The sequence below is a fragment of the Agelaius tricolor genome, unplaced genomic scaffold, assembly GCF_023055355.1.
Source record: "Agelaius tricolor isolate 1412-34295 unplaced genomic scaffold, bAgeTri1.0.p SCAF_2, whole genome shotgun sequence".
NCBI lineage: Eukaryota > Metazoa > Chordata > Aves > Passeriformes > Icteridae > Agelaius > Agelaius tricolor.
Genome location: NW_027269262.1, coordinates 51983591 through 52000460, shown reverse-complemented (window position 1 = coordinate 52000460; position 16870 = coordinate 51983591). Strand labels below are relative to the sequence as shown.

Below are 16870 nucleotides of genomic sequence, written 5' to 3'. Positions count from 1 at the left end.
AAATTTATCTACTTGACAACCTGGCCAATTAACAGATAAAAAACAATGCCTTGAAACCATGGCTCTGTGTCTGGACTTCAGGTTGTCAACCAATCAGCAGTTCAATATTTAAAGATTTAATATGTATTTAAAAATAAATAAATAAGCACCTATGAATAAATAAGAGATTTCATCTATCTTTGTATGTACTTATAAAACATTTTATGCATTTATATAATGTCTACATAGGTAAGTATTTACAAAATTGATAAATTTTGTATAAACAAAACTAGATTTATAAAATAAAAAATTACCTCAAAAAGTCCCATTAACTGTCATATTCCAGTTGGTTTTGGTTTTGGTTGGTGGTCTGGTTTTGGGTTGGCAACATCTTTTTGTTGGTTATTTTGGAGGTATGTATGTGGGTTTTTTTGAGAGGCAGGAGGGGGTTAAAACACCTGCTCTTTCAGTTACATGTTGAAAGGCAAATATAATTGCAATCTTCTCCACATCCTATTAAGATTTGGTTGAGTCCTGTGTTTCCACAGAGATCAGAAATTACGTTATTGTCTATTTCTATTTTCTTTCCCCTTTCATTCTGGAGTTATTCAGTGTGGCAATTGTGTCCTAAGCAATGGTAAATCTTTTTGTAGATGGTCTTAACTCCTTGAAGGTTCCAAATTTGGAAGTGTCTCCTGAGAGACTTTGTTTTATGAAACTGTATGCTGCCTCTGAAAGAAAACTACTTTACTCTAGCAGCTTCTGGGTTAAGGATGCAAGTTAATATTGATGGAAGTAAATATAGATACTTAAATGTTTTAATTTTTTTTAGATTGACAGTGTTTGGAGGACTAGAAATCACATTGTCTGGGGCATAGTATGTTATATAGATAGGCTTTTCATGTTGGCCAACTGTTTATTGCTTAATTATATGTGTTAGCAAATACTTTTGCTTACTGACGGGAAAGCCTGTAGATCCTTTTGATTCAAAAGTTTAGCTTTTAAAAACTGGAAAATGATTTTTTAAAATCAGCATGCCATTCACTGTTTAATATGTACTGTTTAACTGTTTCTCTTGAGTTTTAACAGTTCTGTAGAATATAGTAATAAATTGAAATTATTTAATTGATGCATTACTGATTTGTAATTTTTCATTAGATTAAAGAGGGGTTTTTCAGTTGAATAGTGTCAACATAAATAGTTTAAAGGCTTCACTTAACACTTCAACTATGGGTCTAAATCAGTCATCTGAAATTCCTGGTATACTTCTGTTTCATATGTGTGATACTAATTGCAGCTACAGTTTAAGAGCACCTTTTATGCAAATCAGACACTACTGCAAACCTTTTGTTCAGCTTGCTGTATGTTACCTAATGCTGGCAATCCATGAACCAGTTTCCCTTGGTGAATACATTCAGCCCCTGGTCATGTCCTTAGCTTGAGGCTCTTGCTTTTTTGGAAAGGTGTTGTAGAAAGAGAGACCTACCTATCAAAGTGCAGCTAACAATATAGAATTTGTCTTTTGTTTACAGCCTTCCATACAATGAGTTCTTTGGTGGTGTAAGTGGCCTCACAGTGGAACAATTCAAGAAGATCAATGGTTTTCCAAATGCCTTTTGGGGATGGGGTGGAGAAGATGATGATCTTTGGAACAGGTGAGCTTTGAGTGCTTAGGTCTTTCTGTACCATCCAACCTTTGAGACCAATTAGGTGCTTTTCGTTCTGTTCCTTGTTACATTTTGTAATTTGTTTTAAATTAAAAAATTCAAGAAAGTTTGCTTCAGAAATATCAGAATGCACCATTTGAAGGAATAAGTATGATGTTCTTTTTCCTTGGCCTGGGGACAACTAGCAGATTCTTAAGAGCTAGATTTTGGAACAGCAGATATAACAACAGGTAACCATACTAAGCACATTGCATCCCTCTTACTGCTGACATTATGAAATACCATCCACAGACATGTAGTGTAAGCATGAGTTTCATGTCTTAGGGGCAGTGCTTGAGAGAGAGGTTAATTTGTGAGTATATTGATAATCCCAGAGTGGACAACAGACAGCCCTGCTCATGGCATTGCCAACTGCTCACTGTGAATGAGTCTAAACTGTTCTAAGTGAGCTGTTGAAAATGTCTGCATCATTTTTTTACATAAAGAGTTTTATAGATAAAGAGGTTTTTTTAGAATTTTATATATAAAGAGATATATTTTAAAGTACGAGGGTTTTTTTGTACTTTTTTCTTGCTATTTCCATGCTTTTATGCTGGAACAAGCAGGAAATATTAAATATGTAATTATTATTATTATTTTGCACTTTGTTTTGCCAACTTTTTTAGTTGTTTGGTTTGGAGTGTTACGGGTTTTTTGGGAAGGGAATGTCAGTGAACATAAAGACTTAGCTTTAAAATATTTGATGTGTATTTTTCACTTTAACTTGTATGACAAGTTGTAAGAAGATGTTTTTACAAATGTTCACTGCAGGGTTCACTATGCTGGATACAATGTAACGAGACCAGAAGGTGATTTAGGGAAGTACAAATCCATTCCTCATCATCACAGAGGAGAAGTCCAGTTTTTAGGACGGTAAGAAAAACCTAGAAATAATCAAATACTACAGCTAAAGATGTAAAATTTTTTCTTGCATTCTTGCACACATATGAATAAGCAGTCAGTTCTTATCAGTGTTATTTCCTCTTTGGTGCTAAAATTTGTATTTTCTTAAATATATTATGTTTTCTGTTCAGATATTTTTTATTTAACTATGAGAGAGACTAAATGCATGTCAGAAGATACTATCATCATAACCTTTGATCCATAATGTTGTTGTTCCATAATAGTTTGGGCATTAGTGCTGGCAGGGCTCCATTAGTTGGTTATTTTGGATATTTTGCAAAAGGAAGCAGTGCCACTAGGGCAAAGGACTCCTGCATGAAAAATGACCTTAAAAGTCCTCAAGGATTGGTTTCTTCCCTCATATTTCATTATTTTTTGAGATACAGGTCTTCTCATTTCCTGCGTGCATTGATTTAAACCTTTTCTTTTGGAGTTCCTTTCTTTTGCTACAATGATACAAAACACTTAAACTGGCTGGTAGGTTCTGGCTGCCCTGGAATGGAATAGAAACCAGAATGCAACAGATGAACTACACATAAAATTTAGAAGGTGAAACACAAAATAAAGGATTTATGATAAGTGTTTTCAGGCAACTAGAAATAGTGTTCAATTCTGTCATCTTTTTCTGGGAACATATTTTTTCTCTTTTATTTATAGTTTTGAATTATGAAAAAAATTACAGACATGCACAGTAGAGATGATTAAATCAGTTACAGGACATGAAAATGTATATATGGATAATAGGGGGGAGAAGAACTTTTTTTTCAATCACCTCAGATTTAGATGTTTGCAAATGCAGGAGTCCCAAGAGTGAAATGAAAATAATTTCAGACATTTAAATGTATAATGAAGAATAGTGAAGATTCCTAAATCTTCCCTGAACTCCTTAGTTGAATTTTATAGCAAAAAAACATGAAGAAATTGAATAATTAAAAATCTGTTTCATGTAGGACCATGAGAAGCTTACGTATTGAATGCTTCCTTTGTTATTTAGTCCTAATGTGAACTTGTATATGTGACCATAAAATCTAATTGTATTAAAAATCTTTAAAGCTTGTTTTTAAACCTAAGATAGGTTATTTGGTAATTTCAAGGATCTGAAAAGTAGTTTAAGAATTTAAGGTATACTTGAAAATTAAATGACTGTCACAGTATCATGTCTAACATCAGCTGAATTGTTTCTTGCAAATCTTTCTCATTTTTCTTCTTCCAACTCCTTCTGCAGATACAAACTTCTGAGGTATTCCAGAGAACGTCAGTATATTGATGGGTTGAACAATTTAGTATATACTCCTAAAATACTTGTCAGTAGATTGTATAAAAATATAACTGTTAATCTCCTACCAGAACTCGCTCCTGTTAGAGACTATTGATGGAAGTGGATTGGCAAGAATCCTACCAGAATAAACTTTTAACACTGGAAGCTACTGATAAACACTGTAAAACAAAACAAAACCAACAAACAACAGCTTAGAATTAGAGTTTTTTGACCAACTGATGATGCATATTTGGGATGAGAAGTGATTGTATGTACCGTGCGTTTTGATCTGAAAGAAAAGCCAGCAGCTACCACTCAGATGTTTACAGCATGAGACTACTGTTCAAGCCTTCATTCTTCACACTCTCTATCTTAACTTCTCAACTATTTAAACTGCAGAAACAGACTTGTAGCTTCTCTGGAAGTAAGGACAGAGGCCTCTTCCAGGAATTTTTTTATACTAAACTGCCCCTCCTCATATTTAAATGAATGCTCTTGTTTCTTTTTAAAATGTGTTTTGTAAATATGTGATGTAAATTAATGTGTGTACATTGCTTTTCAATTGTTCAATATTTTATGCTTCAGTATGTATTTGAGTGTGTTCTTGTTTGATCTCTATAGGAATGTTTTTATTAGCATGAAAGAACAAGTGTAAAATGTAAGTATGCTTATAAAAAGGTTATACCTTATGTGAAATGAAAGAAATATTAATTGTTGGCCAGCTATGACTGTAAACTGTTATACTAGTTTTGAGCTCTAGGCCTTCTGCATATCTATTTAGAATAATCAAATTCTTATATAAACCTGCTAGAAAGAAAGCTTTTGATTTTATTTATTGCCAGCAAAATTGTATGATACCCTGCCTGCCATCTGAATCGTATTTATATGCATATTGCATGTGTATTACAGAAAATCTTGCAGTTGTTGCATATTATGATCTACAGGAACTCTTAACTGTATCCACGTGTGCCACTAGTGTCAATGTCAGGGATTTTAATGCCTAAAACAATGTGTCTGGGTGCATACAGTATTTTAGTATTGTTCTTTTTTTTTTTTTCATTCTAGTAAACAGCACTTTTATTCCTCCAAAATCAGAAGAGCCAAAAATGTGTCTTCATTGGAAGAATATTAAAGTTAGATTTTTAAGAGAATAATAAAACATAATTCTGATAGTTCAAATGCTTGCAGTGTGGGGTTCTCAGAAGCATGGTGTTGGTCGTGCTGTTCTGCTGATGAGGATGGTGATGACATAAGCAGAACAGAAAGCAGGCCAATCTCAAGTGCTTTTTAAAATTCCACTCATAATATATTATTCAATATAGTTATTTAAGGGCCTATTCTGGTAGAGTGCTGAGTGCTTCTATGATGCACTGAGGATCCTCAAGTCGATGACTGTCAATGAGATTGAGGTTGCACAGTCCCACTAAGGATTGGTCCTATCTGTTTCTCTATTTTTGTGGTGTTAAATGTATGAGTAACTAGCCTCTTTCCTTATCTTCTTATTTTCTCTTTGCTTGTAATGTTATGCTACCTAAAGTATCCCACTGCTAAGCATTATTATCTTTACTAATATTTTTTTACATCCCTTGTTAATACAAAGGAAAAGGACCAGGTCATTTATTTTCTATGTTAATGCAAATATAGTGACCAAGATATACGAAACTGTTTCATTTGTCACAGTTACTCAACGCTTTAGGAACCAAAGACTGACTTCTGCTCCCTAAAGAATGGAAAGCAGTATATATAATAAGGATTGTTTATCCATAGAGTGTTCTGTAAGAGTGTTGACAAAGAATCCTAACTTTTAAGTCATTACTATATGTTGGTTTCTTAAATTGCTGCCGCAGATGGTGTGGTGCTTTTTATATTTTAAGTTTGTTTGCCATAAACACCTTTGATTTCTTTGGCATCCCAGCAGCAAATTTTACCCTTAGCCATCCTTCAGTAATGTTATGAACTTAGCTGTAGGCATCCCAAATATTTAGTAGAAATATTATTATTTAACTTAGTAGTTGAGAACAATTGTAAGGGATATTTTATACCATACAGGAATTACCTTAATATCTACCAGTTAATCTAATATGCTTTAGGAATGATGTAATGCAATGAAAATAACTAAAAGCATAAAGTGAAGAAAACATCCTTCAAAAGCATGCTTAAAGAGGTTTGCTCACCTCCTGATAGATTTTTCTATAACTGGGTGTATAGAACATTCTGAACCATATGGAGAAAGCTGAGATAATACACTGTATGAAAAATTATATCTCTAAAATAATATTAGTCTTATTTCATAGCAGACTAATACAGTTCTTTAAGAACAGTTGAATAAATTTTTAAATCCCTCATGTAATTTTGAAGTGATTTCTGGTTTTCAGTACAGGTGTACCTACAATTTCACATTTACAGTTATGAAACATCCTTTGGTATTGTAGGTCTGTACTGTTTTCTGAAGCATGCTTTTGTTCTCTTTTCTTAGACATTCTGTGAAATTTATGTGCAATTTAAAAAAATCTAATGCATATATATGTATATATACTTACATATATACATACTATATTACACATATGCTGTGGCTGAACTAATATAACTTTACAGCTTTAAGTGATTGATCATGTATGGTCCTAGAAAAATGTGAATTAAACCAGTATGTGAATGGATTGTGACATATAGCTGAGTTCTTAAAAATTTTGCATTTTGGTGCCCCAAAATGATGGATGTTAAATTATGAATTGTTGACCAACACTCTTCTCTAAGTACCTTTTATCACTTTGTTGAGAAGTTTTAGAAGTTGCCATCTTAAATTACATGAAAATAGTGTTTGTATACTACCTGTCTGAACTCAGTACTCTTCTGTAGTGAATTTTAACATAGACAGTGCCTTCAAACAAAATAAATACAATGCAGAACTAAGAGTTGTGCACATTCCTTTTGATAATTTCATGGTTCTGGTAAAATGTAGAGAGAAGCCAATCACATTGGCTTTTGAATTGCTGACAAGGCAAGTAAGGGATGTCTTCAAGGAGTGAACATGGAGGGAGAAGAAGGAGGAAGTATTTTACAAGATTCTGAAGGTCTTGCAAAATAGCAAGTAAAAACATTACAGAACTATTAAAAGTAGAATCTGGTTAATATGCTAAGATACTCTCAAGCCCATTTTCTATATTTCAAATTTAAGTAGGAGAATAAAATATAAAGTCCATTTTGCAAATACGCAGTGTGTTGAAAAGCAAGTGCAAAATGTCCTTTTTCTTGGATCTTGCCACTCTATTTTTCTATTGTTATGTTTACTAATTGTTGTAGTGGGTTACTAATGAGCCAACTGTTTAAAAAAATTAAAAGGATCCATTGCATATCAGCAAGCGGAAGTGTACTTAAGATTATTTTATTTGTAGAGGTATTTAAGATAGGCTCAATGAAAAAATGCACTGAAACAAATGCTGGGAATTTCCTGTGTACTATCATAGTTTTGGGTTTTTTTGTTGTTCATGAAAATGTTTGTACTTTTTTATCATTGTCTTTTATGAAATATAATGTTCTAAAGATTGTGTTGGTTTGTTTTTTCTGAGATTCTGTGGAAAAGATATTATCTTTGTGTTTTGTTTCTAGACAAAATGCTCGTTTTTCTAGTGCTCAGTACCCCAAAGTAACAGCAAAAAGAATGGACACACCTGTCCAAATTCATCAGGTTAGGCTGTGATGGGATCAGGCCTTAGGCAGGCAGGGCGTTTTCCCTTTCTTTGTATTTATAGGCTTTCAGCTTTGGGTTTTATTAGTCTAAGTGACTCAACTTTTTCCATACTTTTCCAAGACAGGGTTGTTCTTCTGTTGAATTCCCTAATGGTTCTACCCTATATAGGAATTACTAGAATGGGAATAGAAGGATTCATCCATATTTCTCCTGGCATTAAGTAGGAAACTGATTTTCTCAGGATTCATCAGTTATCCTTATTTTTGTTTGCATTTTACAGCTTTTATGAAAATGTCTGATGGTTTGAGGTATGCAAGTAATTCTGGGGAGCACTTTAACTTGGGAAAGTATTTGCAGAATTTTCTGCAAATAAAAAGTATATCACTTGAAGAAGCTTATTCATGTATTTGCAGAAAATTCTGCAAATACATGAATAAGCTTCTTCAAGTGATATACTTTTCTGAAACACAGGCTTCTGGTCTGTCCTTGAAAATGTCACGAGTTATGCTATATTGGAAAACAGGAAAGAAGGCATTTTAAGTATCTGTAACCTGCTTAGCATCTGTAAATGCTGTTCTGCTATTCTGTCACCTTTACCTGCTTTCACTTCTATGTCTCCAAAATCAGAATTGAGAGGTGAGTTTATCTTGATAATTATGTGAGGCCCTGAGTGAGTAATCCCATGTGACTTCATCTGTTGTGAGCTTCATTAATAAAACATAGAAGATGGTAGTGGTGGACTGTATTTTCCGTCTGCTTGCTTTTCATGAGACACCTTTCACAGATGTGTTTTGTTCAATTCCTTTGCCAGAAGAATTTAGTTTATCAGCTTCCTGGAAGACTGCTTTATTCTCCGAGTCCCCATAATGGGATTTCAATACATTTTTTTTCTGAGGTTAATGTGTTTTTTTCAAATCCTAAACTTTTATTCAGAAGGGCAATACTGACAATACAGAAATGCAGAATACTTCAATTCAGAAGACTATTTGAAAACAAAGTCAATACACTTTCTTCCTAAAGTTAACAAAGTGAATAAAAAACTTACTGTTAGTGATTTACTATGAAATCTGAAGCTGTTGATACATTCAGATACTAAGTTCTTATCATTTATGGAAATTTTAATTTACACAACTGAATTTTCATGTTAATGTCAGCTTTTATGCCACTGGCTCGCTAACTACTGCTGTGGTTGAGTAAGAGAAGGGACTGAGGACAACAGCAATCTTGTAACGCCGATTACCAGCATCATTAGCTGTGAACACCACCTGGAAAAAGGAAAAACAAATATGAGACAAAATGAGAAGTGATCTCTAGATAAGAGCCTGGATGGAACCATTGTGATCATTGTATCCAACTTCACATGAGACTTCAGAAATATTCTCACTCTGAAGTGTGACTGCTTGTAACACTCAGTTTTTCCGCTGGTTAAATACCCTTTATTAAAAGTATAAATGCCACATTATTTAAGACTTTATTCAATTTATTTATTATCCAAATTGGCATTTCCTTGTTGGTACTCATAAATAACAACAAGACTTTGTTTCTTGTTTCCTTATGAAGGTCTTCTATGAACCCCAGTGATTTTCTTTATTTAAAAAAAAAGAAGCTAGCCCATTTGCCCATTCTTTCAAGTACTGGAATGCTTTTGTTACTCTTACCATGCTCTCTACTTCAACGAACAGAATTAAACAGCGCTGCACTAGCTATCCTTAGGCCAGAGTATAAAACAATGAGTGTCTTTAGTTCTGATTCAAAATCTAGTAGTTAGAGAAAGACTGCATTAGTTATCTGGCCACAGCATGATAATAACCTTACATATGAATGATTTACCACAGCCCTATTAACATCTCCCTGACCAGCACATCCTGTCCTTTGATTTCTCACTCCACATAATACATTATTTTGTGTTCTGAGATGAGAGTTGTCAGCTTTTAAAACAGACAGTTTAATAGCATTCTGTGATGCACAGCTTGTGTTCCTTTCAACATTAATAAAAAAGATGCATATGAAACAACCAGTGAACTGAGCAAAATGTGTTCCCTACTGAGGCTTATTTTTAAGAAAGAAGGCACTGTAGATTAAATTAATTTCCAGTCAACCATTATCTTGATATACAATCAATTCACTTACATGCTGTAAATCTTCCTTCTTCCTTTTTTTATTTCAGTTCCCACAGAAGGCAAGGCTATCTAGCCTTCTAACCTTCATTATTGTCTAGTATAAGAATGTCATCTTTCATTTGTTGGAAGACAGAGAATTTTATCCAAGCGTTAGCCACCTTTTCTCCACAGAGATAAGGAGCAGCTAAGCAGATCTCTCACAGTCCAACAAACAACTAATACAGAGCTGCTGCTACTGAAAGGTCATAGGAAAGCACTAATGCTGTTGGGGGGAAGGAGACAGTCCCCAAATCCCTCAGCAGTACCTGGTTTGGAACAACTTCCTCTAACCAGTTTGTCCCAGGCAAATTAAAGAGGCATGTTGTACTTTTTTTTTTTCTCTTGTAAACTGGGGCTCCAAGCATCCAGAACGTAGTACATACTTTTGTTTCTTTAAAAATCTAAATTATGAACTTTGTCTGTAGCCATGAAAATGTTGTCTCCAAAAGACAGATTAATACTTTTCCTAGGGGACTTCACAGAGTACTCCACTTGTTGTCCCTCAAACACTTAGAATAATCACAAAAACAATTATGGGCTTACGTAGAGGTAGAAGGAATGAAAACCTCTCCATAAATAATGCACCGAAGAGCTTTGAGACTGGTGGGGGAGCTAGTAACTAGGTTCTGTCATGACTGTTCCTACAAAGCTTTGAGACTGTGGATTTAAAGTGTTAATGTGAAAATATTTTAAACTGAAAATGAAGTTCAACATGCGCAGTTAGTAACCAAAGTCCACACATAGTAAGTATCTTTATTCTTTGCAACTGAAGTAGAGGAAAAAAGGAATACTCACATCAGCGTGTTGGTGGAAGGGATTCAAGCCCAGACTCTTCCAGTAAGAGGCTGTATCAAGCTCAAGCTTGTATAACCCTGCTACAAATTGTTCTTTCGTTGTAAGCTCTGGGAGGCCTCCTTTTTCATTGGTTTGTCTGTGTAATGGTAGAAGAACACACTTTTATAGTTTGGTTAAAAGCCTGAGAAAGTTTTTAGCAATTGAACTTGAGTGGTGTGTGGCTTAAATAATAGGATGAATACTTCTATTGATCTGGAATGGCTTATGTCCATCTGTATTATGGATGCCTCAGAGCTTATCTTGGCATTTGCTACTTCCACAGTGACCACAGCAGATGACTGCCTGCCATCTCATTAACTCTGCATGGTTTGGGGGCGAGCCAAAAACTGGCATTATTGTTCATAGACTCTTGGCAAAGTCTTGGAGTTCAATTAAATGAACACACTCAGAGGGAAAACTTCACCACTGCTGTAAGCAACATGGAAGCTCTATGATGCACTCACTGTGCAACTAAGTAGGGTCAACTGTCTTGATTTTTCCATGGTTTTCTTTCTTATTTAAATGCATTGAGTTTTTTTATCAGTATAAATATTGTTTACAGTTGGCTATTAGAAATTTGAGGTCTGCTATTTGAAATGACCATAGGTCAGCTAGCAGTGAAGCCTCATGGAATTCCTTGTGGTTTGTACTGGCCTCAACAAACAGGTAGTTTTGTTTGATTTGAAGATACTATCCGTGTTATCTAAAGCCCTAGTAATGGTATGAAACCATACATCTTTGAACATCTGCCCATTTTGGGGTCCAGAAGCAGTATTGAATGCTGTCTCTCAGACATGTCCCTTTTTTGAAACACCTTTCTGTGAAATAAGTTTTGTAATACTAGGAGATTTTTTATTTGGTAGGTTATTCACAAATAACAGAGCTACCAGTGCCTGATTTTGGTATGTAAAGACCACCGTCTTTTGTTCTAGCTGCCAATTTTTTTTCTGAACATATTTTATTCAAATTGCATGTAGAGAAAAATAATGTCATTGTGCAGTGCAATACTTAAGATTTGTTTTTTCATGTAGCTTAGAAAGTAAGGTATAGAATACCATTTATACCTTACAAGATGCTCCATAGTCAGTTATCAGAAGTTTTATATGTATTCAATTGTCTCTTTTTTTTCCTTTGTCACAGATTGATCATTGTTAGATAACTGGTCACTTCTCTAATAAGCTTTTTCAGATGGTATCAAATGCATCTTTGACTGAGAATGTTTGTTATAGGACATCTTGCTAGCATTCAATTATTTACAAATTATTAAGGTTGGAGAGGTTGATTTATTATTAGCATGACTTTTGCTTACCTTATCCTGAGGTTACTTTGCTCCTTGTTTCAAATGTTACATGTGTTTTTGAGATTTCAATCAACATCCAGCTGTTATGAGTATCTTTATATAGAGTCTCTAAGCTCAGAAATGAAGATAAGCGAACTGAACACCCTTACTGGAAAATTTCACGCATTTACAGTGATAGAATAGGTGTGAAATTGTCTTCTCACTTGAGGGAGTGAGGCAATTTAAGCAGGACAACATGAATAGATTGTTTTCCCCACACTGTACGTGTGGCCTTCACTGTACCTATATTTCTCAAGGACACATGAGAGCAATGTTGCTTGTGCCAGCCCAGCGCTCTGTGACACCCAAGAGGCATTTGAGCAGTTTCTGCAGGAATTTATAGAAATATATCTGAGTCTGGGATGCCACTGTTGAACTTCATGTGCTATGCCAGCTTGAGAGACCTTTCTCACTATTTTTCAAAAGTGTAATAGACTGTTAGCATACCTGGAAAGGTCTCAGGTGAGACTTTGCAACTATCATGAGGAGTTTAGTGTGGAAGTGGAATATTGCTTGGTGAATAAAGAATGCTCATTCCATGTATCCCCTAAGAATATTTTCAATTTAATTTCAGGCTATACTTTAAGTAAAAATTGCTTTTTATTTTTTTAAAGTCTTAATATTTACTAAAATAGAGGGCAATAAAAAAAAGTCATCTGCATCTTAAATTCTACAATTATGTTTTTCAAAAGACATGGCAATATTTATATTTATGGAGATTATTTTTTATTATTTGAGGCATGATTTCTTCTTTGTGAGGGAGAACATGAGAAAGAATTATCCCTAAATTTTCTCCTTTTGGCTAAGTCCTTTATCTTGAAGTAAAGTAGGCTAGCAAACATGATGTGGTATATGTTCAAAACAGTTTCTTTTTAAAACTGGTGTTTTAAGAAATGAAAATCCATTTAGAAAGATAGAAAATGGCCAATAAAGGTAGGATTCTCAACCAGAGTCTTGGTTTCAAAATGTAAGAGTCTATCTGATACTTCTGGTAACAATGCAGCAGTTCATTGCTGGGTACTTAAAGGTAATATAGACCTTTGCAATGAAATTAAAGAGAAGTGATGACTGAATTAAAGGATACCTTAAAATACTTTCTCGTGTTCATAAGATTTATAAAGCACTATAAAACCATTTTTGTAGTTGAAACTGAAGTACATTTAGAAGACAGTCTGCAGCAAGTTAATTCAATTGTATGTTATCTTTCCTCTGAGGAAAACAGACATCTCATTTTAGAGAATGTGGAACTGCTCTTTCAACTATTTGGCCTCTTCCCATTGCCTTTCTCATCTTTCACTCATTATTTTAGTGTGACTTACTGTGAATTTAGCAGTTCCCAAGATCCATCTGCAGTTCCTTTATATAATTTAACTGCAACATTTGGAGCTGGACTTCCTCGGACGGAATCCACAACTTTTACAGAAAGAGGATGCTTGGCATCAGGAGAGTCCTGCAATAGGGAGAGAATTTTTATGTTGCAAGAAGGTTGACATTGCATCATAAAAGAGTAGAGAATATAATTCTCCAGATCTACAGTAAAGACCATATTTTCCATGAGAATATTGCTGTGTACTGAGGAAACATAATCTGAAGCTTTCTGGGGGCTGGATATGGTGGAGCCAGGAAGGAAGATTTCAGGAGCTGTTGGGCATGTAGCCATGTACACCAAGGAGGCACTGCAGGTGTGAGACCACATTTCTATTTCTTCTTTGGCATGGCTTAGTACACATCATCTCCAGCATGAAGCTGTAACTAAATTGTGGCTTCAACAGGAAATAATTACATCCTCAAAGGTAGTAGGAAAGTTTAAATATGTGCCAACTCTTCCCCTGTATTTTGGTCTGGCAATCTAAGCACAGTTTTCTGGATTTGAGAGCCTCTCATACCTTGTTCCACAGAGCTATCTTTGTTGCCACAAATTTACAGTTCTGCTGTAAACATGATAAGCACCACATACATACTCTCTCTTAACAGCATGTTGAATCAGATTTGTCAACCATGGCAGCTACACAAGGACAGGAGAGAAAAACTTTCCTTCAAATACAGGATGGCTATAGTTTCACCCCGATACATCCATGGCCTGATGTTTTACCTTTTCAAAAATAGAATTAAATCAGTGCTTTGACCTTACCCAATTCTGCAGATGAAGGGTGAGAAAATAGAGCTTTGTAGAAGGTGCTAATCAAGGATGATCTCAAAATAGCAGTCACTGATATCCATTTAATCATTGTAAAATTAATTGTGGTGTAGATGGTTAAAAATTAAGATCCCTCTCTTTCACACCCTCTTACAATCTGGGATGTTCCACAGGCCAGGAACCCTGTCTAGTATCATACCAATATATCAGCATGTATCTATACTGCCTGTATGCCCAGATTCCTCATGCTCCCTTTCTGGAATGCAGTGGCTCCTCACTGGTGGTACTCATGAGGCCTTGAAAAGAAGGGCTGCACTGCCACAGCTGATTTTCCTGACTTTTGCACCCTGGGAGTTCAATGAAACCCTAATTCCTCAACAGCGTTAGTCAGGTACTATTTTCCCAAGGATCAGAGTTGAGAGGAAAAATGAGTAGTTGAGGAGAGAGAGAGAGACAAGGCTGTTGTAGGAGAATTTCAGGCTGAAGCATCTGAGTCTTTAGCTTGCTTTCCTGGGATAAATGAGCCCTCTGGAAGAAGAATCCTGATTTTAGCTCTGCTCTTTACTTACATGGGATTAAGCTGTAGTGGGTAGGGCAGTAAGGCAGAAGTCTAGAGAAGACCTTTCTCTAGCATGGATTTTGCAACAGGAGATGAAATTCCTCATGACACAGCTTGTTCATTATGTTATGAATGCACGAGGTTTTTTGTCTAGTGAATACAATAGTTTTTCCTGTCTTGTTTTACATTGCTTTTCATGTAGTTGCTGTGTCTAATGGCAAGTGCTACTTCTCTACCCATAAAGTCCTCTCTCTAATCACTAGAGGAGGAGAAAGAAGGACCAGAAAAGAGTAATAGCAGAGAACTACAGTCAGTACATACTGTAAAATCAAAATAATAATGAAAAAAGAATAAAAGAATTGGGACTACATCAGTAGAAGGACTTCAGTCCTTAGACACTTACCAATGGTGCAGCTTCAGAGCAAAGTGCCAGGCCAGCTAAGAAAACGAGAAATACAGAATGAAAAGCCATTTTGCCTACCACTAGGAAGTCTGTGTCAGCAAGCAGAAAATGGTGGGAGCTGTGATTTTTATATCAAGGCCTCTGAAATGAAGCTACTTATCAGAAAACCTCTATGACTTTCAACACGTAGATTCATACTATTTACTTAGTAAACAATGAGAAAATAAGTAACCCATACAAACATGAACCTTGTCTGTGAAAATAAGTCTTTTCTATTCTAGAACCTTGTCTGTGGAAATCTTGTGAACATTGCCTAGTTCAACTGCTGTGTCAATTTTCTTCAAAGAAATGTCTATTTTCTATTTTTCTCTTTTTATTGAGGAATAATTGCTGTATATACCTGAGAGAAATACAAATTTTATGTCAACCCAGCAATTTCAGTGAGAAATTCTCTATGGTTATGGCTTGGTTTAACTGAGTCAGCCATGCTCATATATTAAGAGATTTCTCTCCACATCGCTCTCTTCCCCACCTCTAATCAAATGTAGGTGGATAATCTGTGGGCTACTTCGTTATCTTACCCTTTCCCTAGGAAGAAAAATATATTACTTTTGGTTTTCAGCATGGCATCAAGATACTTACACACCAACTTCTGAAGCTCATTTTAACAGTATTTTAAGTTGTGTCTCTTGTCCCTTAGATTCAGTACAAGCTCAGGACTTTCCCCATATAACTGCAAGTCAACTCCTACCAGAAGCATCTGGTTCGACTGAAGGAAATGTGGCTTGAAATTCAACTTTGTCTTTCTGATCTTTGCTCAGACATATGTACATAAACTCTTTTACTAGGTTTATCCTCTCATCAGAGGGATGACTACAAGCAGAGTAGTTTTTTCTCTTTGTTTTGGATTTTTTTCCCCTAGTATATCTATATGAGCAAATTTAAGTCCTATTTTGAGGGCTTAGCATAACACACCTCAAGTGAAACCTACCAGTTTTCAAGCTCCAGGGATAGCAAGATCCCATGAAATCTCCATACTTTATGATGAGTGCTGTTTTGAAACTGTTTGCACTGCTTACAAGAGTTGTGTAATTATGCTAGCATCTAGAAATCCATGAAAAAGTAACCAGTGAAATGTTAAAGGCAAGCTTTTGTAACTTGTGAATTCACTTGCCATGCCGTCATCCCAGCAGGCTCTGGGTATAAACTCCAAGGTCAGTGACAAATGAGTGCTGCAGGTTTCTGGCTGGCATGATTTCAGTTTCTTTCTCAGTAGTTTATGTAATCCAGGTAGAACCAATTCCTCTACTTCAGGATATTTTAAATACAATACAGAAATCACTGCTAAAGCCCTTAAAGCCTTTAGTCAGTTTATCAGCAACTTTATTTGAATCACAGTCACTGTACAGCTTACCTTTTCCTTTTTATAAAAATATGAAGAGACTATTAAGAAGATGCTTCTCTTTTTGAACTTCTTTTTAATGATGGCTACAGATTTGACTTATTAGGGATTTAACTGGAATGCACCTATATAGGGTAGCCAGATGCGTTATGTCAAATATTTGCTTTAATATCAAAGATGTTAAAAAGAGTGCTAATTGAAATTACTTCAGTACTTCCTAGATTGATTGAGCAGCCAACTTTCCTCTTGAGACATCAGTGTGTTGAGGTTTACTTGAAGTTTTAAGTAAAGGTACACAGATTTTAAGTCTTTCAGCTCTCTGATCATACTTATTTCAATGGTTTCTGTGTTGTTTGTTCTGCTGCTAGGTATTCAGAATTTCACCTATTCACCTTATGACCTGGTTGATAGTAGGACCATATTTTCTGTGTGTAAACTTTGAGTAGCACAGATGGCTTTCTTATTTTGAGTACATTTATTTGGTAATTTTTTTAAGGTAACAC

General features: G+C 35.2%; 2 protein-coding genes across 2 annotated transcripts in view; one reads left to right on the top strand and one right to left on the bottom strand.

Annotated features, from left to right (window-relative positions):
• B4GALT6 (beta-1,4-galactosyltransferase 6) overlaps positions 1–7391 on the top strand; it is a 30739-nt gene extending 23348 nt beyond the window's left edge. The window contains exons 7-9 of the mRNA XM_071418732.1: positions 1512–1634; positions 2457–2558; positions 3814–7391. Of these exons, the coding sequence (XP_071274833.1) occupies positions 1512–1634; positions 2457–2558; positions 3814–3961 (373 nt within the window). The 3' untranslated portion in view covers positions 3962–7391. The remainder of the gene's footprint in view (positions 1–1511; positions 1635–2456; positions 2559–3813) is intronic.
• A 1300-nt stretch (positions 7392–8691) lies between these two features.
• On the bottom strand, positions 8692–15096 carry LOC139587537 (transthyretin-like). The gene is made up of 4 exons (XM_071421972.1): positions 14966–15096; positions 13186–13316; positions 10489–10624; positions 8692–8799 (listed from the first exon to the last, which is right to left on the bottom strand). The coding sequence occupies exons 1-4, from the start codon at positions 15032–15034 to the stop codon at positions 8692–8694; spliced, it is 444 nt and encodes a 147-aa protein (XP_071278073.1). The 5' UTR covers positions 15035–15096.
• Positions 15097–16870: the final 1774 nt, after the last annotated feature.

What these genes read in the sequence shown, in the direction of transcription:
- LOC139587537 (XM_071421972.1), bottom strand. Translation starts at nt 15,034, where the DNA reads ATGGCTTTTCATTCTGTATTTCTCGTTTTCTTAGCTGGCCTGGCACTT. An exon ending in TGGGAACTGCTAAATTCACA is followed by an intron (nt 10,625 to 13,185) that starts GTAAGTCACACT and finishes ACCATTACACAG; the next exon opens with ACAAACCAATGAAAAAGGAG. An exon ending in CCTTCCACCAACACGCTGAT is followed by an intron (nt 8,800 to 10,488) that starts GTGAGTATTCCT and finishes TCCTTTTTCCAG; the next exon opens with GTGGTGTTCACAGCTAATGA.